At 49.1% G+C, this 25,341-nt stretch overlaps 11 protein-coding genes across 11 annotated transcripts; 6 read left to right on the top strand and 5 right to left on the bottom strand.

Annotated features, from left to right (window-relative positions):
* Positions 1-37: 37 nt before the first annotated feature.
* On the bottom strand, positions 38-1,639 carry TRUGW13939_06087 (uncharacterized protein; the record flags this gene model as incomplete). The annotated part of the gene is made up of 3 exons (XM_035489244.1): positions 38-194; positions 252-323; positions 375-1,639. 3 exons carry the CDS (start codon positions 1,637-1,639, stop codon positions 38-40), a joined length of 1,494 nt encoding a protein of 497 aa, XP_035345137.1.
* Positions 1,640-1,937: 298 nt separating this feature from the next.
* Positions 1,938-3,163, top strand: TRUGW13939_06086 (uncharacterized protein; the record flags this gene model as incomplete). Its single annotated transcript, XM_035489243.1, has 6 exons — positions 1,938-2,132; positions 2,191-2,241; positions 2,306-2,332; positions 2,385-2,804; positions 2,869-3,030; positions 3,086-3,163. The coding sequence occupies 6 exons, from the start codon at positions 1,938-1,940 to the stop codon at positions 3,161-3,163; spliced, it is 933 nt and encodes a 310-aa protein (XP_035345136.1).
* Positions 3,164-3,216: 53 nt separating this feature from the next.
* On the bottom strand, positions 3,217-5,641 carry TRUGW13939_06085 (uncharacterized protein; the record flags this gene model as incomplete). The annotated part of the gene is made up of 7 exons (XM_035489242.1): positions 3,217-3,291; positions 3,345-3,707; positions 3,759-4,226; positions 4,288-4,432; positions 4,485-5,218; positions 5,274-5,382; positions 5,451-5,641. The coding sequence occupies 7 exons, from the start codon at positions 5,639-5,641 to the stop codon at positions 3,217-3,219; spliced, it is 2,085 nt and encodes a 694-aa protein (XP_035345135.1).
* Positions 5,642-6,159: 518 nt separating this feature from the next.
* TRUGW13939_06084 (uncharacterized protein) lies at positions 6,160-7,514 on the top strand (the record flags this gene model as incomplete). The annotated part of the gene is made up of 7 exons (XM_035489241.1): positions 6,160-6,181; positions 6,248-6,578; positions 6,643-7,004; positions 7,057-7,189; positions 7,240-7,327; positions 7,387-7,437; positions 7,488-7,514. 7 exons carry the CDS (start codon positions 6,160-6,162, stop codon positions 7,512-7,514), a joined length of 1,014 nt encoding a protein of 337 aa, XP_035345134.1.
* A 599-nt stretch (positions 7,515-8,113) lies between these two features.
* Positions 8,114-9,876, top strand: TRUGW13939_06083 (uncharacterized protein; the record flags this gene model as incomplete). Its single annotated transcript, XM_035489240.1, has 3 exons — positions 8,114-8,236; positions 8,290-9,717; positions 9,775-9,876. The coding sequence occupies 3 exons, from the start codon at positions 8,114-8,116 to the stop codon at positions 9,874-9,876; spliced, it is 1,653 nt and encodes a 550-aa protein (XP_035345133.1).
* Positions 9,877-10,880: 1,004 nt separating this feature from the next.
* TRUGW13939_06082 (uncharacterized protein) lies at positions 10,881-12,880 on the top strand (the record flags this gene model as incomplete). Its single annotated transcript, XM_035489239.1, has 3 exons — positions 10,881-11,052; positions 11,110-11,404; positions 11,470-12,880. The coding sequence occupies 3 exons, from the start codon at positions 10,881-10,883 to the stop codon at positions 12,878-12,880; spliced, it is 1,878 nt and encodes a 625-aa protein (XP_035345132.1).
* A 669-nt stretch (positions 12,881-13,549) lies between these two features.
* TRUGW13939_06081 (uncharacterized protein) lies at positions 13,550-15,552 on the top strand (the record flags this gene model as incomplete). The annotated part of the gene is made up of 3 exons (XM_035489238.1): positions 13,550-13,582; positions 13,651-13,888; positions 14,903-15,552. Coding segments are annotated over 3 exons (921 nt in total), but the record flags the coding sequence as incomplete, so codon positions are not given.
* Positions 15,553-15,839: 287 nt separating this feature from the next.
* Positions 15,840-17,207, bottom strand: TRUGW13939_06080 (uncharacterized protein; the record flags this gene model as incomplete). The annotated part of the gene is made up of 2 exons (XM_035489237.1): positions 15,840-16,106; positions 16,176-17,207. The coding sequence occupies 2 exons, from the start codon at positions 17,205-17,207 to the stop codon at positions 15,840-15,842; spliced, it is 1,299 nt and encodes a 432-aa protein (XP_035345130.1).
* Positions 17,208-17,632: 425 nt separating this feature from the next.
* TRUGW13939_06079 (uncharacterized protein) lies at positions 17,633-19,846 on the top strand (the record flags this gene model as incomplete). The annotated part of the gene is made up of 1 exon (XM_035489236.1): positions 17,633-19,846. The coding sequence occupies one exon, from the start codon at positions 17,633-17,635 to the stop codon at positions 19,844-19,846; it is 2,214 nt and encodes a 737-aa protein (XP_035345129.1).
* A 348-nt stretch (positions 19,847-20,194) lies between these two features.
* Positions 20,195-22,399, bottom strand: TRUGW13939_06078 (uncharacterized protein; the record flags this gene model as incomplete). The annotated part of the gene is made up of 2 exons (XM_035489235.1): positions 20,195-20,502; positions 20,560-22,399. 2 exons carry the CDS (start codon positions 22,397-22,399, stop codon positions 20,195-20,197), a joined length of 2,148 nt encoding a protein of 715 aa, XP_035345128.1.
* Positions 22,400-23,912: 1,513 nt separating this feature from the next.
* On the bottom strand, positions 23,913-25,057 carry TRUGW13939_06077 (uncharacterized protein; the record flags this gene model as incomplete). The annotated part of the gene is made up of 3 exons (XM_035489234.1): positions 23,913-24,190; positions 24,246-24,601; positions 24,681-25,057. 3 exons carry the CDS (start codon positions 25,055-25,057, stop codon positions 23,913-23,915), a joined length of 1,011 nt encoding a protein of 336 aa, XP_035345127.1.
* Positions 25,058-25,341: the final 284 nt, after the last annotated feature.

The following is a 25,341-nucleotide window of genomic DNA, read 5'->3' as shown; positions in this document are numbered from 1 at the left end:
AAAGAATTAGACAACTTTTATTTCTAGTCTACAAATATCAATCATCAAAGGTGATCTTGGTCGCGGCTTTAGTCGATTCGACATCCTTGAAAAATGCACCATAAGCCCCGTGCTGCTTTTTCTTAACGGTTGTGCCGAATTTCATAAGTGAGTCAGGAACATTTTGATTTGCTGCCTTCAATACGTTTATCAACCTGGAAAAGTCAGTGGTTTTCTTTTTTTTTTTTTCCCCAGGAAAATGGTGAACTTACGCTCCTGAGTGTGTCTTATCATTCTCTGTGAAAAAGGTGATAGCATGACCCTCGGCACCAGCACGACCGGTTCTATACAATAAATCAGCAGGCTGGAAATGTAAATATTCAAATATCACTTACCGTCCAATCCGGTGTACATAGTCCTCAATTGTCAACGGGAAGGTCACATTGATTACCGTCTTCACTGCCGGGATGTCTAGGCCTCGAGCTGCAACATCGGTAGCAACCAGAATAGGAACGGTACCGGACTTGAAAGCGTCTAGACTCTTAAATCTATCGCTCTGGCTCAAGTCTCCGTGAATACCGGCAACCTTGTAGCCTCTGGATTGAATGAATCGCTCAATGCGAGTGGCTTCCTTTTTATAAAGACAAAAGACCAAGACCCTATCCGTAACGGCCTTCTTCTGGAGGCCTCCAAGAATCTGCAAGAGCCTCTGCTCCTTGTCATAAGGTGAGAGCACTTCTACATCCTGCTTGATGCGAGTGTTTGCACGAGGGTCTCCTGATGGCTTGCCGCCAACTGTGATCATAGCCGGATCGCGGGTAAATCCTTCAGCTAGATTTCTGACCGAGGGAGGCCATGTTGCAGTGAACATGGCAGTTTGTCTTTTCGAGACCGGCATGGTGCCGATGATTTCTTTGATGTCTTGCTCAAACCCTTTGTCCAACATTCGGTCGGCCTCGTCGAGCACAAGATATTTCACCTTTCCCAAGTTCACGGATCCTTCTCCGATAAGATCCTTCAAGCGACCAGGAGTGGCAACCACCACAGTGGCTGTCTTCAGGGCCGCTCTGTGTTCGTCCTTCCTAACACCTCCAAAGATGCAAGTGACCTTGATGCCGACGGGCGAGGCGTACTTCTCCAGTTGGTCGTGAATCTGCATCGCAAGCTCCCGAGTCGGAGTGAGCATTACGGCCGTTGGGTGGGAAGGCTTCGTTTTCTTCTTCTTCAAGGCGACCATTTTCCTGAGGCAGGGCAACCCAAACGCCAATGTCTTGCCGCTCCCCGTCTCTGCGATTCCGATGACATCGCGGCCTGAGAAGAGCAGCGGCCATGTCGCAGCCTGGACCGGGGTCGGTGCTGAGAAACTGCGAAGGGGTTCGTACAGCGCATCGTCAAAATCGGGCATGTGCTCAAAGGTGATGATGGGGCGTAGGGTCTGCTCTTTGTCCAGGGGATCCGAAATCTCCACCAGATTAGCCTCTTGGAAAGCGTCGATTTCCGCCTGGGGAACGGCATTCAGGTTGGCTGATTGGCGATAACTCTTCTTTGATTTTTTCTTGTCCTGCTTGGGCGTATCGGAGTCGTCTGCAGACACCTGCTCCTCTGTTTTGGCCCTCTTCCTCGAGTGTTTATTCTCGCCGGAACCGGATCGCTTAGACATCTTGAATAGATATATAAGCAATTGGCCTGGAGACTAGGTGATATACGGGGATTGAGTGGGTTGATAGAAGCAAGCGGTGAATCTCTTATCGCCTTATTTTTTTTTCTTCCCTCAGCCAGTCCAAGTCGGTCTTAGCGGCGGAAGCGCCTCGCCTCGGCCGTCATGACGCGGGCTGCATGAACTTCGCATGAACGAATAATTTATTATTCGCCAGCAGCATCAGTTGCTGGATTCGCATTGAAGGGTTTCCTTTCCAAAAAAAAACACCTCTGCCCCAGCTCCGGGCCTACTCGGACATATGACTTTCAAGGGGCCCTCAACTTCCCTGTGGCAACGGTTTCAACTTTGTCAGTCTAAGAGCAGTTTCGCGCCGACACTCTTCAAGCGGTTTGCTTCGTCGAAGCAGTGGCAGGCCCGCCAAAAGAATGACCAGTTCACAAGGGAGGCCACTGTCAAGGGGCTGAAAAGCAGAGCTGCCTTTAAGCTCCTACAGGTAAGAAGAAGCTATGCCACTCGAATGGCCGCAGACAGTCCGCTAATCAATGTTTTAGATTGACGAACAATACCGGATTTTTCGAAGCGGACAGACGGTTGTTGACCTCGTTAGTCTCGGAAGCTACCCTGGATTACTTTATGAATTTATGCTGATACCAATTCTTTTGTTAGGGATATGCACCAGGGTCCTGGTCTCAAGTAAGCAATACAGCTGCCCGGCTTTAGTAAGCTTCAAATCCTCACAATACAGGTCGCCGCGAGCCGCACTCAGCCGAATGGAAGGGTCTTGGGTGTCGACATCATTCCGGCCCAGCCGCCAAAGGGCGTGTCGACAATACAAGGCAATTTCCTTTCCCCGGAAATACAGCAGTATGTCTTGGACTTTGTGCGCGATCCCAAACGGGGACGACCCCGATCACCGTCGTCAGAGACAGAATACGTGAACACAATCGGTCTTAATTCTACGGAAAGTGGCAGCACAGGGACGCAGGCATCGAATCCTGCCAAAGTGCCCAATTCACCAACAGAACGAACGGTTGATGTTGTTCTAAGCGACATGTCCGCTCCCTGGGTTCAAACTAGAGGATTTTGGAATAGGAGCCTTAGTAACCCGTATCATAGGATGATGAACACCAGCGGTATCAGTTTCCGAGACCATGCTGGTAGTATGGTGAGCAATCATTGCAATAACTATATTGTCATAACAAAAAGATAACTAAATGCCATCTATATAGGATCTGTGCCGAGCTGCTCTTGAATTCAGTTTCAACGTCCTCAAATCCGGTGGCCACTTTGTGTGCAAATTCTACCAGGGTGCCGAAGACAAGGCCCTCGAGAAACAACTCAAGGCCTTGTTCGACAAGGTTCATCGGCTAAAGCCCGAGTCTTCTCGTAGTGTATGGGATATCATTTCATCATGAAAAATGAAATATTTTCTAACCAGAACGGCAGGAATCACGAGAGGCGTTCTTTGTCGCCCTGGCCAGGAAGCCTGACGCCTCAAGGTCAGCTGTGCTTCCGGCGGAGTGAACTCGGCGACCTGCGGAAACAACCTCAAGCGATATGGGGGCTCTCCTCTCAAATTAATCTTCAATAAGCTCTTCGGAATCATCGTCCCATTCAATGTCCGCAGCAGCTTCTTCAGCTCTCCGCTGGACCTACGAGTCTGTTAGCGTCGTTGATCAAACGAAAACGTCAAGACTTCAATCACCTCTTTCAAACCACTCAACTCCTCCACGTATTCTTTGTCATTGATCGCTTTCTGGACAAAATCCCAACCATCTTTCCTGTACGCATCCACTATTTTGTCCGAACAGGCGCTGCAGCAGTCGTAGCTTTTTCCTGTCACAGGAATGTTGGTAAACGTGGAAAGGAAACCTCTGATCTGGTGTGGCACAAGACCAAGAGGGTGATCACCACGGTCATCGTTTTGGGAGGTAGGGGCAAGCGCCGCAGCTCCGGCAGGATCTTGTAAAATAGACACAAAAAGTTCAACCAATAATGCCGATGCGATTGCAGAGACCCCCGGCCGGGTCACAGTGCATTGCTGATCAAGCGTTTGATCTTTCATAGACTGTACTTGCCGTTAGTTTTATCAACACTGTAGAAAGTGGCCTCTACTCACATCTATGGGAGCGACGACGTCGTTACAAAAGTAACAGCCCAGCTCAGCGTCCCTCGAGCTATCAATCTTAACACCATGCCGCATGACCACGAATGTGTCAAATCCAAGAGCGGCATTCATCACGATTTTACCAAGAGACTTTCCCATCACGGTGGGCAGCCATCGGGACTCCCTGCTATCCATAAGTAGGAAGATGACGTCGTGTTCCTCTATCAGTTTTTGAAGAAGTTCGAAATCTGCAGCAGTTTGTTTTGCATCGGTGACTGGATGGCCAGGCATTGGCACAGAGAGAACGTGACCTGTCGAGTTTACCCCGGGATAGATCTCCTTCAAGGCTTCTGCAGCGCGGTGCGCCTTCTTTGCTCCTCCCGATAAACAGTCTTTGAAGTCAAATAACGGCTGTCTCACAGGATTAGAAAAGGATACGGATCCGTTGTCCACAAACGTGATCTTTCGTACGCCCCAGCCCTATTCATGAAAGTCTTAGTATTTTGAATGATAAAGAGGATAATGGTTCTAGATCCCTTACGAGTAGATTCCGCGCGACGTAGCTCCCCAGCGTTCCTGCACCCAGTAAAAGACAGCTTGTTGCCTTTACTTTATCGAGATTCAGGTTCGGGCTTATCCTCCACTTGATGAGCTTCAGGTTCAGGTCTACTGCCTGATCGGCTAGTCTTTTGTATGATGTCAGTTTGATTTTTGTTCCCGTCAAGATGTGAAACTTACTTTTGAGGGTCCATGTATGCTGTCAAATCGGCCAAGCGCCCAGAGAGTTTTCCAGCACTATTCCGCTCCCAGCCAGTGACCTTTGGCATATTGGCAGAAGACAAAATGCCTTGAGGAGCTTTCGCATCGGAGGGGAGGTCCAATTGCATAGTAACCACCAGGCTACGGCCTGAATCAGGCTTGGATGGGACATCTCGGTAGCATAAAATTTGGGCCTTATGAAGCCCCCATTTCTGTTGTAGCAGAACCAAGAGGTTGCGCAGGATCCATCCTGGGGCGTTGGAATAGTTTGATGGGTCTGCAAAACAAATGAACTGATCATCCGGATTTGAGCCTTCGAAAAACCCCTTTTCGTAGTCTGCAAGAGTTGAAACTTTCCATGTAGGTCGATCTGTGAGCTGGGAGTCTATATTCTCCCGCGTTTTCAGGGCCAAGAAAAATCCGTGTTGGCATGTATCAGTTGCGCTTTTCCATGTCTGCACCGCATCGACAAGTCCTGAGCTCTCGTTTCCCAACAATAGTCTGGAGCCAGGTAATAATGGTTCATCCGAAGGCTTTTCCAGCTTTGAAGTTTCCTGTGGTACAGGGACCCAGTGTGGCTGGGGAATTATTGCTGGAAAAGCGAACCAGTACTGAAACTTGTATTTCTTAAGGTCGGCGAAAGTAAGTATTAGAAAAGACGCTAGCAATGAAGGTCGAGCATATATTGATTCATCATTTATAGCATCCAGGATCTGACAAAGTACGAGTGAGAAACACAACAGATATCTATAGATAGGTATTGCTTACCTTCTTTCCGGCGTCTTGCAGCATTGCCAGTTTGTCCGCATTTCTATATTCTTCAACCGTGTTAAAGTTTTTAATCATGCCTTCTGCTCTATAGTAAGCAGAGGGAACACTAAGCCAATATACATACGTTAGCAGCAGTCAACGAAATCGTTAAAGAGTATATATCGCCAGACTTACTTGTCGCTAACTAGAGCATTCCCCAGGATCTGCATTCGACAGGACGCAGCAGGCGTGTCCGAGGGTCGGACTTCATACAACCCCAACACTTTTCTCGGTGCATCGTTCAATTTATCAAGGTTGATTTTCTGGGATGCCAAAGACGTATAGAACGGCAGCTCGATGTCCGACACAAATGGAGTATACTGCATCTTGACAAGAAACGCTGGCACACAGCCGGCAAGAAGTAGACCGCGGTATCAGTATGATTTTTTGGACTCGGTTATATCAAGATTCTTGCCGCAAGCCTGTAGTTTTTCTTCTGGAAAAAAGAAAATGGAAAGAATCCAACAGTCCAGCCTCGTCCAGGCAGTAAAGTACAGCTGAGGAGGCGATAGTATTGATAAGCAGCGGATCGGATCACAAGATGCGTCCCATGACGTGAACACCAAATCGCCGTGTTATGAGAAGATTACCCACGTGAGCTCGTGAGTTCTGAGCTTTCAGCGATATCGAGGCTCTAAATCAAAATACCAAACTGTGTTAACAAAGTGGTGTTGAATGATGTCAAGATTGTAGCGGGACAATCGGAGCTAATCGCACGGCGTTCCTGGTGGAAGGTGGGGTGTCCCCGGTTATCAGCTGGCGATAACAACTCTCGCTCGTTGTTTATTTTTTTGCCTCAGCTCGACCCTGTCAAGACACGAACGCAGCAAACAAGAAGCCAAGAATGCTCATCGGGCTATGTGGTGGTAAGTCCAGGATATGCTCACATGGCTCCATTCGGCGATAACAAGGGCTAACTAGGTCCTGAAAAGGCATCTGCGCGGGGAAGCATGCCATCGCAGACTACCTGATCCGCGAGCAAGGTTTCCAATGGCTGGAGTTGGCGAACAGCAATCCAGCCCCGGTTTCTGATGATCCCAGCAGCGATGCGTATCTGCAAAGGTCCGTTATAGGAGGAAGTGGCCATAGCTTTGAATCCGTGGACTCGTTTATGGATTTCGTCACGAAGCGGTGGACAGAGCGCTGGGTTACGACCGACATCTGGGATCGCTCAGTTTTGGATAAGCTTCTTATTCGGCCTTTCTTTTTGCTTGTAAGTGTCGATGCACCGGTGAGTTTGCGGTGGCAGCGATTTCGCGAAAGGTAGGTGAACCATTCATTTCCTCTTCGGCTTGACAGAATTTCCTGAAGCTTACACACACAACAGATGCAGTAGCCGCCAATTAGAACCCCCGCCACTTGAAAAGTTTGTGCTCTGGAGCGACCGGCAGTTGTATGACAGAGATATCGGCCAAGCTTACTTGGTTGACCGAGCATCGGTACGGCTTTTCAACGAGTCCTCGTCGCTGAAGGAACTATACGCGGCCCTCGAAACTGTTGAACTGCCAAATGAGGAACGCCTCCGGCCTAGCTGGGACCAATACTTTATGCAGTTGGCATCTCTTGCTGCGCAGCGAAGCAACTGTATGAAGCGGAGAGTTGGCTGTGTTATTGTACGGGATCGCCGGGTCATTAGTACAGGATATAATGGCACACCGCGCAATATTACCAACTGTAACGAAGGGGGGTGTAAGTGATATCACCATGAGGATTCTTTGGCTTTCTATCTCACCTGTTGTAGGTCCTCGTTGTAATCGAGGAGAAGGCGGCGGCTCAGGTCTCTCGACATGCCTATGTATCCACGCCGAAGAAAATGCACTTTTGGAGGCCGGCCGAGAAAGGATCCGAGAAGGAGCCATTTTATATTGTGATACGTACGAATATCGGCCATATGCCAACAACCTAACACTAACTTTCTTGGTAGATGCCCATGCTTGACGTGTACCGTTAAAATCGCACAAGTCGGTATAACAGAGGTTGTCTACTCTAAAGGCTATAATATGGACAAAGAGGTTGGTGGTTTAATTCAGCGGCGCATGAGTGATAACTGTCTTGCTAACTATACACACAGAGCGCTGCTATTCTAAGTGCTGCTGGCGTCAACCTCCGGCAGCTGTCTCAGGTAAAGTCCACTGCAGGGCATATTGGAAAGCCTAACTAATCATCCTACAGCCACCGAATGGTCTAACATACCTCTAACATTCTGGATTCGTTGGGAACACCCATCTTAACAACGGGATACATTTTCTGCTCGGTGTAGCGTTGCTTGGAGTAAAAATTAACTAGAGCCCAATGTAAATCTGGGTACAACAATCTAATAATTTTAGAAAAGATTTTTTTTCCCTTCTCGTCTATATACATACTACTTCTCTAATTTTTGTAGTATGTAGTCTCATACGAAGCGCTTGACTGTCTGGTACGCGCAATTTTTTTTTGTGGTGGGGCTATTACATGGTTGGAAAGAGTCACCGACTTCGGCATGGAACTTTTTGCAGAAGCTGAAGGTCTACGCATCGGCCAAATTCACACCTCGGGAGTCGAGTCGCCGCATTTCAATTCGGTAACGCGTGGAAATATTTGAAAAGCAAAGGCCGTTGAACGTGTCGAGGTGTTGACTTATTTAACTGCGGGGACAAGACTTGCCTCTGTGACTCATTCATCCCCAAGTCAGCAAATCGTCTAAAAGACACAATTGCTGCTAGTTTTCGCCATTAAGAGTACTCAAAATATCGTCTCAAGTCTCCGCTGAGTAATTCTTTTGTGAAGAAAGGTCGAATATCTCGACAATTCGAGCAGCCATGCCTACGGTGCATCTCCTGGACTATGTTGCTGGGAACGTCAGATCCCTGGTGAATGCAATCAACAAAGTCGGCTACGAAGTAGAATGGGTTAGATCGCCAGAAGAAGTCGCCAAGGCACATGTGAGCAGACAAAAACACCCTCTGCACGTCTCCTACTGACCGTGTGCGTGCAGACTTTGATACTGCCAGGAGTGGGACATTTTGGACATTGCTTATCTCAACTCTCGTCCAGCGGGTTTTTGGAACCCATCCGAGAGCACATTCGATCAGGAAAACCCTTTATGGGCATCTGTGTTGGGCTTCAAGCAATTTTTGAAGGGTCGGCTGAAGATCCCAATGTTCCTGGATTGGGAGTGATCCCTTTGCAGCTACGAAAGTTCGATGACAAGGACAAGAGTGTACCGCATATTGGATGGAACTCGGCTAAAATTAGACAAAGCACTGGCGGCTTATACGGACTGGACCCAGAGAGCAAGTATTACTATGTCCATTCGTATGCTGCACCCTACGAAGCAGGGATCTTAGAAGGGCAAGGCTGGACAGTTGCTACGGCGAGTTACGGAGACGAGGAGTTCGTGGGTGCCATAGCACGCGGCAATGTTTTTGCGACTCAATTTCATCCGGAGAAGAGTGGACAGGCTGGCTTGCGCACCCTTCGTGCCTTCTTAACGGGGAAAAAAACCGAGAGTGGCGGAATCACCAGTGCGACGACGAAGGATGGATTGACTCGAAGAATCATTGCATGCCTCGACGTACGCACCAACGACCAAGGTGATCTCGTGGTCACCAAAGGCGATCAGTACGATGTGCGAGAAAAGGACGGTGTCTCGAGCGGCGGGCAAGTCAGAAACCTAGGCAAACCAGTTGATATGGCTCGGAAGTATTACGAGCAAGGGGCCGATGAGGTGACTTTCTTGAACATTACATCCTTCCGCAACTGTCCCTTGAAGGACTTGCCCATGCTGGAGATTTTACGACGCACATCTGAGACCGTCTTTGTTCCACTTACGATTGGTGGTGGTATCCGAGACTCAGTTGACACGGATGGAACCGTGGTTTCTGCTTCGGAAATCGCCAATATGTATTTCCAATCAGGCGCAGACAAGATCAGCATTGGCTCTGATGCTGTCCTTGCCGCAGAGGAATACTATCAGAGCGGAAAGAAACTATCCGGCAAAACTGCCATCGAACAGATCTCAAAGGCGTATGGAAGCCAAGCTGTTGTCGTTAGCATCGACCCCAAACGCATCTATGTTAGCGGTCCGGAAGAAACAACCCACCACACCATAAAAACGGCGTTCCCAGACTCCAAGGGCCAAGACACATGTTGGTACCAGTGCACCATCAAGGGTGGCAGAGAGCTGCGAGATCTCGATGTTCGTCAGCTGGTGCAGGCAGTGGAAGCCATGGGCGCGGGCGAAATACTGTTGAACTGCATTGACAAGGACGGAAGCAACAGTGGGTTCGACCTGGAACTGATCCAAGACGTCAAGTCTGCAGTTAAGATCCCCGTCATAGCCTCAAGCGGAGCCGGGAACCCTTCTCATTTCGCGGACGTCTTCGCAGGGACAACAACAGATGCAGCGCTCGGGGCTGGCATGGTAAGTTCATATCTATGATTCGTACTTTGATTAGAGTTGAGATCTAACAGCAAATAGTTTCACCGCGGCGAATACACCGTGGCCGATGTGAAGACTCACCTGGTGGACACGGGTTTCGTTGTTCGTAAACCTGAAACAGAAGGTTCATTCAGTAGCTAGGAGAAGTACTATATATCGAGGAATTATGTACCTAATTTAGGAACAAAATTTATAGACATGCAAGTCAGTTAATTGTTATGGAAGCTTGTTGCGCATTTCGAAAGATGCCTGAGATTCATGGATGCCAATAAATAAATATCGAAAATTATAGAAGGAAGATGTCAAATATATATCGAAGACAAGTCGGTCACGAAATACGCTAGTCCGAAAACAGCGAACTTCCACGTGATCCTCGGGCATGACTAATCCATCCTACGCCGCACCTCTTCATCTCGGCTCGAACCGCTTCCACCCACTTCCTCCTCTTCATACTCTCAAACCCCCTTCAGTCGACCATTTTCTCTTCTTTCCACCGAAATTAACCTATACAGCTCAACAGTTAACAGGAACTGCCGTCTTCCCTGAGGCGACGTCGGGGTTTCCCTCAGAAGCAATTGAAAGCGAAGTCTTTTTCGTCATTTTTGCCACCCTTACCCCTTCCCCGATCGCATCTTTTCAAACTCGTGAAGGAGAAGCATAATCCCTATAGCTTTGCTAGCCTTGCTAAGGAGAAAGAAAACACAATTTTCATTTGAATTTATTGAGACTTTTGCTTCCAGTATCGGTCGACGAGGAAGGCTTCTTGTTTTCTGTTTCACCTTGTGTATACAGGAGTCTTTTTCCCTTTCATGTAACAAGTTCTTTTTTTGCTATCCATCTTTCCTGTTTCAGTCACATACAAGAAGAATTGTGTCAAATTCGAACAAACCATTCCCTCGTCGATAGAAATCATTGAACTGTGGTTCATTTGACATCTGATTTGATACTATATCTTATAATAACCTGCCTGCCTTTCTGAGCTCTTGGGAATAGGATCCTCTTCTTTGACCACAGCTGTTTGCTGGGGTCCCATACCACTTATTCTATCGAGTTTTCCGTACATTTGTTTGATCGGATCTTTGTTCATTGCGACCATTTCTTTTTAGTTCACAGTCCAGGTTACCGGTGCCGAAGAAACAAATACAATGTCGTCTTCTGTTCACTTCAAATTCAAGTCCCAAAAAGAACCATCAAGGGTGACTTTTGACGGCACAGGAATATCAGTATTTGAACTGAAGCGAGAAATCATCACCCAAAACAGATTAGGCGATGGCAGTGACTTTGAATTGTCCATCTACAACGAGGATACTAAAGAAGGTTTGTAGTTGCTTTCCGCTATATACTTCAAGCATGACTAACTTAGGCGTTATTTAGAATACGATGACGATACAGCGATTATCCCACGTTCAACCTCCGTCATAGCGCGCAGACTCCCCGCAGCGCGACCAGGAAAAGGTGGTGCTGCTCGCTATGTCTCTGGAAAAATGCCTGTTATGGCACGCACGTCTACACGAACCGATTTGCCTTCGTCGGGTCGAAATACAGGTGGTGCTGGTGACAAGTCCACTATCCCGGGGCTTGATAGCGCACAAACAGAAGATGAAAAGATCGATGCTCTGTTCAACTTGCAGGCGAACCAGTGGAAGGAACAACAGCAAGAAATGGCCAAGTAAGTAAAATACGGATAAAAGAATAAGGGCGATATAGTAACTAATAATTTGTTTTTCCTTACAGTGCGGTTCCAGTTGGCGCTGGAAGGGGCCGAGGAAGGCCATTAAATGTACCAGATCATCCACCTCCTCCGGGTTATCTTTGCTATCGTTGCAGGGAGAAGGGTCATTGGATTCAAGCCTGTCCAACAAATAACGATCCCAAGTTTGACGGTCGGTACCGTGTTAAGAGATCTACTGGCATCCCTCGGTCTTTGCAAACAAAGATAGAAAAGTCCGCAGCCATGGCTGTAGATGGATCCTCAGAGGACCTCAAAAACTCTGGCGTGATGGTGAACGCTGACGGTGACTTTGTTGTTGCCAACCCCGATAAGGCCGCTTGGGAGGTGTATCAAGAAAAAATGAAAGCTTCTGCAGCCGCCGCCGCGGAGGCTGCTGCCGCTGAAGGCAGCAAAGAACTTCGAGCTAGAGGATTGGAATGCCCAGTTGACAAGCGTATGTTCCTAGAACCAACCAAGACACCCTGCTGTCAACAAACATATTGCAATGAATGCATCACCAATGCTCTCATTGAGAGTGATTTTGTTTGCCCGGGATGTTCTACTGAAGGTGTATTGCTGGACAACCTTACAGCCGATGATGAGGCAGTCTCTAAGATTAAAACATACGAGGCTGAGAAGGCTGAAGAAAAGAAAGAGAAGGAAAAGCAGGAGCAAGTTGAGAAATCAAATGAAACCCAAGAGAAAGACGACGAAACACCCAAGGAAACCCCCCATCCTACTACAACTGCGTCCCCCTCTGCCGTACAAGATAAGCCCGAAACAAGCCAGGGCAAGAAGAGACCGGCAGAAGATGAGCCTGAAAGCGAAGAAACCCCTGAATCATCTCTCGCTGCAAAGAAACCGAAGCCCGACGACCAGCAAAGCGACACGGATGCGCCGCAAAATGCAACTCAAGACAATGCCGCAAACATGATGCCATTTCCCTTCAACCAACAGATGCCATTCCCCAACCCGGCATTCTCTCAGCCCCATGGTATGCCCTCAATGCCTTTCCCAGATAACAGTTTCATGACCAATGGAATGGGCATGATGAACCCTATGATGGCTATGAACTTTCAGCAGCAAGGAAACAATGGCTGGAACCCAATGGGTGGAGGCAACTTTGGCTTCCCGGGTAATGGAATGTTTGGAGATGGTTCTATGTTTCCCGGGAATAACTTTGACCAAGTTAACTCATTCAATCCAATGCAAGGCGGGCAGTCAAATAATTTCATGCAAGCACAGTCTATACAAGCACAGTCTGGATATCCATATGGTGGTGTAGGGATGAATGGGTTCCCGAACCCACAACGAGCGAGCTTCAATACCCCCGCCAGCAACGACGATAATGCGTACTTTCGCCAGCCAGTGAATCCACACAGGCACCAAGCGAGGCAACGCCGAATCCGACCAAGTGATTACCGTGAGCTGTAAGAGCCACCTCACGTATCATGAAATAATGGCGTTACCGCCTCAACCATTTTGCCGCCAAACCGCCTGGCCTTCTGATTCTTTTGTATCAATTTTTGCCTGGAGAAGATCCGGCGTTATAGACATCTGTTTCGCTATTTAATTGCTTGATCGGACTGGATCTGGTCTTGTTACTGCGAAAGAGTCTTGAGGTTGTACGCTAAGGACCTTGTATATATTTGATTTCATTATGGCGACTCTCTTGCTCTTGACCAACAGTGATATATTATTTAAGAAATCCATTTACTTTAATCTAGATCATCTCTTTAATTATTAATCATATACAACAGAGTTAAGGCAGCGAGGCAGCGGTAGAGATTACGTGATCGGACCGGTCTTGGCAACCACATTTCACAATTAATTCATCCCTCCTCTTATCTCGCCGCCCCATCATCGACCACAGATCACCGCAATCAACTTACTACCAGCCTTCGTCTCGATTACGATAATCGCAGCCTCTCTCACAATCAATATTATATTATCTACTTCTATTTGTGTGATCCGAATTCGCAATGGAGGACCTTAGTAGTGAAAGTAGTCATCTCAATCAAATGAGTCACTTCGGCGAGAGTTACGACCAAATCAGCGTTCTTGCTAGTTGCTACATGGCTACCACTTCTTCCGCGATGGTAGATGGATTCCATTACTGCACTACCGGCGGCACAGGTAAGTCATTTTGACGTTTGACCGACACATTCGAACCGTTGGGCTAACGGACCTTTCTTTCTTTTTAGGAGCGGGGTGGTATTCCTGAGGTCCCTTCGGGGCTTAAGACACGCACGACAAGTCCTCCCTTTGGATCCTCTACATTTTTTAACGCAGAGGACTCGCGGCCAAGAAATAAGGCATATCAAAATGCTGGGGAGGCAGCGCAAACCATCAAAGAAGAGTGTGAGAGACTCTTCTGCGACACGTTATCCGCGATGTTCCTTGGTGAGAGGAACCGCAGACACCGGACGTCGCTAGCGATGGGTGCGTATCAGCAAAATATCGGGCCAGAGAAATCATCGAAAACGAAACAACGGACGGTCGATACATACCTGGAGATATGGGATTATGCAAATGACGCCATTTACCGGGGATTTGTAGCCGACTATGGCGGGAAAAAGACCCTTTTCGTTTTCTTTGACGATCACACGGCTGACCGCGGGATCAAAAATGGGTAAGCTTTTGTCAGTGGCATATATATATCTTTTTGCTAAAATCCTCTAGCTTGCTCGCTCTTTTTGAACTGGCCGAAATGGAACAGCTAGGCTGTGACCATATCGTTGCTTGTGTTCCTCGTTTGACAGATCCGCTTGGTCTGGGAATCGTGCGAAGCCTGGGATGGTGTGGATTCTCGTTGACGACGCTGGAACCCTGGGTATCTCCTGGCACAAACGAGCCCTCAATCAGCGACAGTTGGCTCTTTTTAGTTGCGGAAATCTAAGGGCAATTTCTTTTTCTCTCTCTCTGTCTCTCTCTTTCCCCCCGGAGTTATTTAGCAACGCTTGAATGAAATTTATCGGAGCCTCTACAGTTAGTCGGTTTTATACCTTACGGCGATTTCGCGTGTGTTTGAAATGGCTTATGTCGCTTTCTAAAATTGGGTTATTATTTATTTTTTTTAGGTAGTTTAACGCAAATAAAAGCCTATTTTTGTGTCATCTATTGCACATTGATAATATTGATAGACGTAATCATAGATAGAAGCGGTGTGAAATATAGACGAGTGGTTGTAACTTTAGCCTGCGTGGTCTTAGCACACGGACAGCATCGGTTCGCAATCGGACTGCTTTAAACTTTAGAGCCACGTCCAAGCGGCATTAGGCCCACGGCGATGGTCAACTGATCTACTGATTGGGTGACGTCAACGTTATCGGGCAGGAAGACCGCCCGCATCAACAATATTTTGTTGTAATGTTGTAATTCTGGCTGGGCAGTGATCTGATCTTATTTACACTGCTTGCAAGAAATAGAGGCTGACCATGCCATTATTCGCCAAAGGGAGCTCGCCTCTCTCGGTGTTTCCGACGTTTCTGCTACCTTCGTCCAGACAGTTCCCTCCCCATAGACAACAAGAAATAAAAGCGCAGCCAAAAGCGGGGAAGAAGAGCGACAGAGCTCACGAATCTCACGTCTCGTATATTCGGTGCTCGCGCTGCGGAGCAGATATTTGTCTCACGTCTCAGATAATTAGTAAGGGATTCACAGGTCGCCATGGACGCGCCTATCTCGTCTCGGGGCATGGAGCCGGTACATCTGCTTCTGCGGCGGCGGCACCATCTGCGACCTCGTTGTCGAATACAATCACACAAAAGGCAGTTCCGCGTCAACTTGTGACTGGTGCACATACCGTCTGTGATCTCAGCTGTGTAATCTGTGGTAGCGTTCTAGGCTGGAAGTACCTTGCTGCGGAAGAGGAGTCTCAGCGATACAAGGTCGGCAATTTTATATTAGAAACGAAACGGATAAGCATTTCCTCATGCTGGGACATGGATGGCACTGCTACAACTACTTCTACTCCACCATCGCCTAGTACATGCCCTCCTCAAGCCGAAAATGCGGACGTGGAGTTTGACAGTCAAGACGAAGATGAATGTGAGGACCTTTTCGCGGGTGTCTGGACTCCCACTCTTGCAACACGCCGACGAAATCGTAAGCTGGATGGTCGGCGATAACCATGACTTTTTGAAAGGAAACGCCTTTTCTACACGTAACGATGATACGCCCTCTCTTTGATACCCAGGTCTCTTTTTTTTTTAGTCACTTTCATTCCTTGTTTCTATTTGCAGATACAGCTGTTAAGCCACATTCATTATCATTTCTTAGGATCATGTCACAAATTCACCTAAACATCTACTAGCATATTAAATTCGGCTGACTTCCCCCCTGGCAGATGGATGTACAACTAGAAGTTTTTGATTCCCTTCTCGGGCTCTGGTTATTCATTTGGTTCCTCTGTTTTAGCCCGTTTTGATGTTTCTGCTTCCTCGGTACTATCGTGTTGTCGTTTGGCACTGGAGGGTGCCTTTTTCCGCACCAGCGAAGACAGATCGGTGGCGCCTTTCGTGACATCTTCAAGCGCAGCCTTCTTCTCCTCGGATGATTTCCCAATAATTTGTCCGAGTATCCCGTTCAACGCGTCCATTGCGTCCGCTTCCTGGGCCGGATCGTTGATCGAGACGGGTGGACGATGCAGGTCAAGTAGCTTAAAAGATATGTCAGAACCGCGACGGTGTATTTACTTCAGGGTATATAAGAACGAATATAAACTTACTCGTTGCTCCATGTCCTTGACTATCTCCTTGACATTCGCAATCTTTCTTTTGGCAGCATTGATTTTGTCTTCTCCATCAATCTCCCCATTTGCGAGTTTCTGCTCTTCTTGTGTCGTTCGGACCTTGCAGCTCTCGATAGCGGTCTCCATGTGTTTTGCGGCCTCTTTTCGCATTTCTTCGTTCACCACAACGGGTTTATTTTCTTCCTGTTGCTCCCCGTCATTCTCTTCTTGGGTGACCGAAGCAAATTCCAAAGCAAGCGAGAGCTTGTAGTGGCACTCGGCTATCGAGGCATCCTCAAAAGGCAATAGCACTTCTTTGATCTCAAGAGCGGCCCGGAGATCCGAGACCGCGTTGTCGAACCTTTCGCCCTCCAGAGAGATTTCCGCCTGCAAGTCATAGATATCTGCGAGACGTTCTTTGATTTGTTTTGTTGCGGGGTCAATCTCTACCGCTTTTTCCTTTCCGGTCGTGTTTTCTTCTATCTCTTCTAGCTTTCTGAGCGACAGAATTCGTGCTAGGTCCAGGACCTCGAATGCGTTTGCAAAGTCGTCATCCTCTTCCTCTTCTTCCCCCGCTTTGTCCTCATTTTCTTCATCTTCATCCGAGTCCTCGAAATTTTCATCGCCGGTAAACTGGAAAAGCGGACCCTTGGGTTTCTGTTCAGAGTCGAGAGACGTCTTTGGACCCGGTCCCGAGACTGCGGACTTGATAGGGCCGGACTTCGTAGATTCAGCTCCCGATGGCTTTGTCGCGGTGGTCTCCGACTGCGAGGCATCGCCAGTAACTTTCGAACCGAGAACGTCGCTTTTGCTCACGGCGACATTGAAGAGGGACTTTCCATAGGCATACAGCAGCCCCACGTTTTCCAGCGACATTTCTCCATTCAACTCGGCTTGGATCTCGGTGGCTTGCGAGTACAGCTCGGCGGCGCCATTGTGGTCTTTCACGGCATCTTTTGCAGCAGCGTGGGTTGTCAGGTCAGTCAAACGCGCCTGGAGCTGCTCGGGCGTCTCTTCGGAAGCGCTCATGGTTGTAATTTGATCTGCCAAGGGTGAGGAATACAGATCGCGAATTTCCTCGTTCAAGGGTCTGTAAAGTGATGTTTGACAGGTCACGATGGTTGGCGCAACATGGAATCAAGAGAAAGATGCAAGTAATAAGTATACGATGCGAGGGACGAGAACGGCACTAAACCGTATTAGGTTTAAGTAGGGACCCACACGTGCAATCCAGACGCGTAAAGCACGCGTTGCGGAGGAGATGCAAATTGCAATGTCGACAAATTCTATGTCAGCTCAGGTGATGCCATTACGCTTTCGTGTGTATGAAGATGTCCTGGGCTTGATTCCGGTTTTTATTTTATACGAGGCTTTTATTTGCGTGAATTGAGCCCTACCCTTCCTTGACTTGGGTGTTTTGGTGACAGCTTCCCCGCATCGGACAACGAGCAAAGATGGATAAACCAGCAGTGACGCTTGCACCAGCCTCAGATGTGATTCCTTCGTCTTCTCCAGCATTCGGCACACCTGCGAGGCCAGTGCGCTCAGGAAAACCCAGTGCAATCAACGGAAAATCCACGATTCTCCCCGTCCTTCTCCCGCCGGCACTACTTCGCCCTGTGGCCTTTCGAACCTTTACCAGAAAGCATAACCTGACTATCTCATCAAACTCCTTGCAAGTACTGGCAACATTTGTGGGCAAGAATTGCGGTTCCAAATGGCGCGAAGAAGGCCTTGCTGAGCGGCTGCTGGACGAGGTCGCAAAGATCTGGCGAAAGAACGGTGGCGGCGTCATTGTCGAGGAGGGCAATGGCGCCTCTATAAAAACGATTCTTCAGACAATGGAAAGCAATATGGTTAATGGCAGGGTTGTACCCGGCAAAGTGATGGAGAGAGAAGACCGACCAAGCCTGCAAAGAAAAGGCTCGGCCGTGACAAGCAACACTGATGATATGGGCACGCCCACCGCGGAGGATGATAATGATGATACCGATGACAGCGACCCTAGAAGGTGGATGAAAGTTATTAACGCATTTGATCAGCCTCGTTTGACATATAACCCCAAGAACAAACACTTTGAAACGTCAACTGCCAGCCCATCTCTCTTTCCTCAGCCTAGCCACCAGATTACCCTGTGGAGGGATCGACATAACTTGGTTCACCAGCGACTACTCCGAAATGAGTCCTTTCAAACCTCGTCGTTTGCAAGCAACGTGACCCAATCATACAAAATATCACCAATCGTGAATTTACTCGGAAGAAGTGGCACTCCGCATTTATTGCTGGGGCTCCTGTCTATTTCGCCAACCGGGGAATTATCGCTGACTGATTTGACCGGAACTATCGTTCTGGACTTGACTCATGCTCGCCCTGTTCCTGAAGATGGGGCCTGGTTTTCTCCCGGTATGATGGTCCTGGTCGACGGCATTTATGAAGAAGAAGAAATAGTACGAGGATCTGTCTTGGGAGGAAACAGTGGTATTGGAGGTGCGATAGGCGGTAAATTCTTGGGTATATCGATTGCTGGGCCGCCTTGTGAAAGACGAGAGATGACTCTTGGAGTGAGCACTATTCATTCCATCGGAGACATCGGGACTAGTGGTGGATTTGGCTGGATTGATTTCCTAGGCGTTGGAAGTGAGCGTGCCTTGGGCCAGCGTATGAGAAAGCTCGAAGCCAGGTGCCTGCGACACAACGAGCTCAGCGCGAACGAAAGTGGACGGCGAAACATGGTTGTTCTGGGGGAGGTCAATTTGGATAACATGATGACCTTTGACGCCTTGAGACATGTGTTCAAGACATATGATTCGATGCCTTTTGAAGAGCTACCCCTGGGCTTTGTCTTGATTGGGAATTTTATCGAAAAGGCAGGGTTTGGCCAAAGCAGTGGTGGAAATGGAATCGAATATAAAGAGTGCTTCGATACTCTAGCCTCACTCCTTTCCGAGTTCCCGGCTCTGCTGCGCCATACGACGTTCGTCTTCGTTCCTGGGGATAATGATCCGTGGGTATCAACATTCTCTGCTGGCGCTGCCAGTCCGATTCCGCGCAAAACGATCCCCGAGCTATTCACATCCCGAGTGAAGCGTGCCTTTTCCACTGCCAACAGCGAGTCTGATGCCCAGGGCACCAAATCTGCATCCGGAGAAGCCATCTGGACATCCAACCCGGCTCGGATCTCCCTCTTCGGACCTGTCCATGAAATTGTTGTTTTCCGAGACGACATTTCCGGCCGACTACGACGGACCAGTGTAAATTTCTCTAAACGGACCGATGCAGCACAGCCATCGTCTAAACGCGCGCCAGGCGATGCTAATATCGATAGCATGGTCGTTGACGGCGCAGACAACAACGACAACACAGAACAGGACCCTCAGTCCTCTGTGCGCAAGCTAGTCAAGACAGTTTTGGACCAGGGAAACCTATCCCCATTCCCGCTCTCGACACGGCCCGTTCTATGGGACTATGCCTCGTCCGTACAGCTATACCCTTTACCGACAGCTCTCGTGCTGGCAGACAGCGAGTCTCCGCCCTTTGCCATCACGTACGAGGGCTGCCATGTCATGAACCCTGGCAGATTGCTATCAGACGGGAAGCGTGGGCCGGCGACGTGGTTGGAGTATGATATTTTGAGAAACAGGGCCAAAGTGAGACAGAGGCGGAACTAGAGAGAGATTTACACATTAAGTTTGCAAAGTAATATATGTAGCGTCATAATCATATTTCAATATCATAATGGACAAATTAGATCTCCTGATTTACGTGGCACTAAATCAATTGATGTATGAGGGAAAAATGTAAAAGAGAAATCTTGATATTCCAGCCAACCTAAACCATTATGTTTAAAAGAGTGTACAGCGAACAATAAAACAGATCTAAATTGAAATATTTTAACAACCAAAAAAAAAGAAGAAAGAAACAAAATCGCTTGCTATTACATGCAAGAAAATGCCGCTGAAGGCGCTATGCTGATTGGCTAGCTGACTGGCTGTTTAGTTTTTTTTCTTTTTTTCGCTTTAATATGCAACTCCATGTGATTGAGGCTGACGATGCATTTCCTCGGGAGTGGGACTGCGATCCCGGCTGATGCCGTGGTGCAGACTCTGCTGGCTATCGCGATAGGCCGAGTCACCGCGGGAAATCAGACGATCGGTACTCTTTTCTCTGGCGTGCGAGGCAGGGGTGTGATCGCTGTATGGTTCAAAAGGTCCGGCATAGTTGTATTTGCCGGCCTCGTACACGTCGGCTCGGGAACGGGGGGCGTCCATGAGGAGTGAGTTTCGCGCATCGAGGGCGGTTAGGTTGTCGAAATCATCACCTTTTTCTAATGTGGTGTTAGTACTGCTTCTCAAAAAAGGGGGCGAGGGCTCCGGTAAAGTACCATTGTTCTGCCTCAACTTGGCGTGAGGGTTTGTTCGGATACAGTTGATCAAGGCATTGATGGCAATGAGAATAGCCAGAATACCCGTGAGGGTGGATTGCACGGCGATAAGGACAATTCCCGTGATCGTCTTGGTTGTTTTCGAAAAGCCCAGTTCTTGGACGAAGATCAAAATGCACACGACGGAGAGGACGCGGACAACCTGGATGACCAAGTTGATCCATTGCCCAGACTTGGCCACATAAGGCCGGGTCCACAGCAAGAGGATCAGCATGAGGGATTCAACGACCAATTGGCCACCGGTCTGAACAAGGCCGTGGCCGTCACCACCGGCAATGATGCAGCCCTTGACAAGCATGTAGATAATCGCGGGGACGAAGATAAACCAATAGTCTTTCTTGTAGTTGTCGTAGAAGAGACTGTAGCGGCGCCAAACCTTCTGGTCTTCATAAAGTACGCCTGCATCTCCCTCGGACTTTTTGTAGCGACGAGCAAGGATGGCAATCCTGACCGTGAAAGCTACCAAAACGGCAGTAAAGGCAGCGAGAGTCAAGGCGGCTAACAATGTGGCAGCCCACGAATCACCGCGAGTGAATTGATAGACACAATAGATTACCCAGATCCCATAGACGACGAGAATCAAGTTGGTGACAGTTCTACCAAGCAACCCCCAGTAATGCTTTCGGAAATTGGTGAGACTGGCCGGGAAGGACCCGTACAAGGCCCAGGTTTCCAGGATCACCTTGAGAAGCAATATTCCTACAGCAATGGCGGCGATAACGAGAGCGAAAAACAAGAGCACGGTCATGAAGATACTGGACGAGGGGATGGACAGCTGCTCGGAATATGCTGCAATACCCTTGATCGTGCCTTGAATGCCACTCTCCGTGGCATTGGCAGTTGCGTTCCCTGTACCATTCACCGAAGTTGACACATCCCGAGAGAACAAGAGGGCGCGTTCAAACAGTCCAGATAGGGCACGCTTGGTGGTGGAGGAATCGCCGTCATAAGTCAGATTGGAATTCAGGAGGTATTTATAGCTGTTTTCTGTCAGGTTGCCGCCCGTGCTGTTTCGGAAATTATCGATAGAGTTCTGCATTTGAGACCACGGAACTAGACCGGTAGTAAAGGCAAAGTTGGAGGCAAAGTTGCGATAGACAGGGGGATACGGCACGCTCAACATGCCGCCAGTGGCCATTGTTTGAAACCAACCGACAACCTCGCCAAAGCCAGGACTGGAGGAGGCAGAGCCAGGATGGCCTGCTGTTCCCAAAGCTGTGAGTCCGCTTAATGCTAAGGAAGCGGCAATTATGCCAACGGCGGCATACGACACAGCGGGCAGCTGAATGGTCTTGCCGTTTGTGACGCCCGACTCAATGCAGGCCACCTCCTCATTGGTGTCGGCATTTTTGAGTTCGAGCCTTGCATCACCTTCGAGATCGGGGACGGAAAATGCTATTGAAGGAATCATGTCCGCATAATCGGACGACACTGACTGTGAACCTGAAGCAGCAAAGTCACCGGAGGGTAGAGGACAAAGCTCCTTCACATAAGTGTCTGCATCGCATGGCTTGAAGTCCTTTTCGTAGACCTGTTTCCCGTAGGCTGATACGACCAAGGAAGCAGTGACATTCTGCACCTTTTCACTAGTACCGGCGACATTGAAATCGATTTTTTTGGTGGAGCGGTCGAACTGGATGCTGAATTGCTGGACTTTGATTGCCGAACTCGCAGAACAGAGAGAATATCCGTCGGTTTTGAGGACGTCAGTGGCGAGAACATGCAAAGGCAGGTGCAAGAGAGCGACAACGGCCGCGGCCGTTGTTCCCAGGACGCGCATATTATTAGTTTGGAGTAAGTCGAAGAAGAAAAATGGCAGGGTCAACCTGCGGGAAGAAGATGTCGATAATTAAAAGGGAGAGCAGCAATAGTCGTGCTAGTCAAGAATGGGATGTGGACGAGGATCGATCAGAGCAAACACATGGTTTGTCCGTCAAACGAGACTCTTGAGACAAGAGACAATACAATGTAACAAAGGATAATAACGGATAAGCGAGAGCGAGCGCGTTTGTAGCGAGAGTAGCGAGAGGAAGGGATATGCAGAAAAACGAAAGACCGATGCAGGGAAGAATTGGGTATAGAGAGGAAAGGTGCGTGTGGAAAAACAAGACCAGAGAGAGAGAGAGAGAGAGCAAATGCCCACGCTATTGTTTTGATCGCCGACGCACTGGCGGTATTGCCCCCGTATTGTGGCAGTACCCGGCGGCCGTTTTCTGGTACGTATCGGGCCGGTAAAGCGTCCCGGTATGGCAGCCCGTTGGCGGAGCGCGAGGGCGCGTACCACGCGATACCGACCGGTATTACGGCCAGCGACTAGCGCGTAGGCCGCAGTCTAGAGGCGGCTATTGTTCTGGACTCGCCGATCGCTTTCATTATTATTCTCCCTTTCCTATTTCTTAGTCGCCTGAGACCTCTCCATTCTCGAGTATGCGAGTATCTCTATCCGCACTGCGTGCTCTGTGCAGACCGACAAGCGACAGCACTCGAGTCACAAGCACACCCACCCACCTCCTTAGCGTCACTCTCTCCAGGGGCTCGGTATTGTTACATCCAGCAGGCAGTCTTACAGCGCCCAATTCTGAAACCTCGCCCACTGCTGCGGTGGGCCGGCTGTCTAGGACAACGCCACACGCCCCGCGCACGCTGGCGCCAACTCATTTCCAAGGAATGCTCCGTTTCTGACTCACTGCCTCGCTGCCAATTATCGCCTGGCTCCGCGCTCACACGCCAGGCCGACGCCTTGGCAAGCCGCTTGGAGTGTTTTAACAGGCTGGTGGTGGCTGGTGGCCAGAACTTTTGCTCGCCCCTGCATTTCCACTCGGCGCTTCGTCTGCGACAAGTCGTTTGTATTCATTTCATTGTTATTGGTCTTCGACAAGGTCTCGACAAGAAGGACTCCATCCTCTCGACTTTCTTAATAATAATTGGATTGCTCTATAAATAGCAGAACTCAAATAACCGATTTCATATATATTGACGGGCAGCACTCTCCACAACACTCTATCTAACCAACCAGGAAACAGACTGAATCGTCGTCGTTCCGAGTCAAGTTTTAACCATCCAAAGCATAGTCTCTCTTATGGCCTGCTGCCGACGAAAAGCAGTGTCTGTTGCGGTGATGCCGATGGGATGAGGCGAAGCAAGAACACAGCCCCGGTGCAGCGGTTGATGACTCTCCAACTGTGGTGTACATACTGCAATGTACATGCGGTGGATGCCACGTCATGGCATATTATTGCCAGCGCGTAGTAGACTTTGTGTGTAGACAAACTTTTACAAGCGTGTCGACCTGCTCAACTCGGCTTTTTGCTTTTTTCCTGCATTTCTCGCATCGCAGCGCGCGCACTGCGGCTTCCTCCGAGCTTGGGCCCCCGTGGCGGTTCTGGTTTCGCTGTTTTGCTGCTGCTGCTAGTAGCAGTAGTTTTGGCACTCGTGGCAGCGCGAGCTCGTGCTGTTCGACGTCGACTCTGGATGGCCTCCATAAAGTCTCGTCGGAATTGATCAGCGATGCGGTCATCTGCGGCTTGATCACCCAGCGAGATGTCTTGCTCTGGCTCATCGTATACATCCACTAGAAAATAGTCAGCCAGGGAACATCAGTTTGTTGGCAGGAATCGATCGCTTACACTTGCTCTCTCGTAGAACCTCATCTACCAGCCTGTCGCGCTCAACGTCTTCATACTTGCGCGCTCGGCTCCGCCACCCCGAGTCATTGTTGCCCACTTGCAACTGCTCTGAGGACGGCTCGCCGGCCATGCGCCGTGTCGCCGCTGCAGTGCGAGCGATGTTCTGCAGTGTCGCTTCCTGACCAAGGTCGATCTCGTGGAGCTTGCCCAATGCAGCAGGCTCACGGCGTGAGATGGCGTGACTGGGGATGTGCTGGGCATCTGATGGCCGGTTAGCGCGGTGAGCGGCTGGAGTCTGGTCATTTTCATGACGATGACTTTGTCGCTTAGCCAGCTCGGATTCTATATATTCCATCCTTATCTCGTTAGTCGCCACATAGCAATAACAACCGCCATTCATTGTTTCAAGGCAATATAAAGCATGGAGAGACGTACATGTGCTTGTCCACGTCTACTTTCTGTCCCGTACGAGCTGTGAACCGGTCGAATTTGGTCTTGACCAGATCCGCCTCTGCGTTTTCAACAAGCGCAGACTCGAGTCGAGAGTCCTGTTCGAGGTCTTGTTTCCTGCTGGTGGAAAACTCGATGCCGCCCTTTCGTAGTCGACGAGGCTTTTGGAACCGCATCACTTTTGGCGTATCGTCATTTGAATCCGAAGTGTGTCCCTGTAGAGAGTTTTCTGGTCCTGCTGTTGTGTGTTCCTCCGCCATCGTTTGGCTCATGTCATTGCTCGCCGGCCGCTTGCGCATATACTTTTGCCTCTTGGCTGGGCGAAACGATACAACGGGGGACGGAGCGACGTCGGCCTCCATTATCTGCAAATTATAGCAATATGGCTTTTCTGCGCGTGTATAAAGCGAGGCAGGGTTGCTGCGATGTCGTTGCGTTGAGAGTGGTTTGGAGAATGAACGGGTCAAGCTCGGTCGTCGCTGGATGGAGAAATAGAGTTTCCGGCGCATGTTGGCACCAACTTCAAACAACTCGACTTGCCCACCGCGAAAACTGCAAAGACTCCCCAAACAGCCCGCCTCGACAGCTCCTTGTCAATTATTTAATCAGTGGATTCCCGAACTAATAATACTATGCAAGCGCTTAG

The sequence above is a fragment of the Talaromyces rugulosus genome, chromosome III, assembly GCF_013368755.1.
Source record: "Talaromyces rugulosus chromosome III, complete sequence".
Classification (NCBI taxonomy): domain Eukaryota; kingdom Fungi; phylum Ascomycota; class Eurotiomycetes; order Eurotiales; family Trichocomaceae; genus Talaromyces; species Talaromyces rugulosus.
The sequence above is the reverse complement of the archived record's forward strand: the minus strand, read 5'-3'. Positions and strand labels throughout refer to the sequence as shown.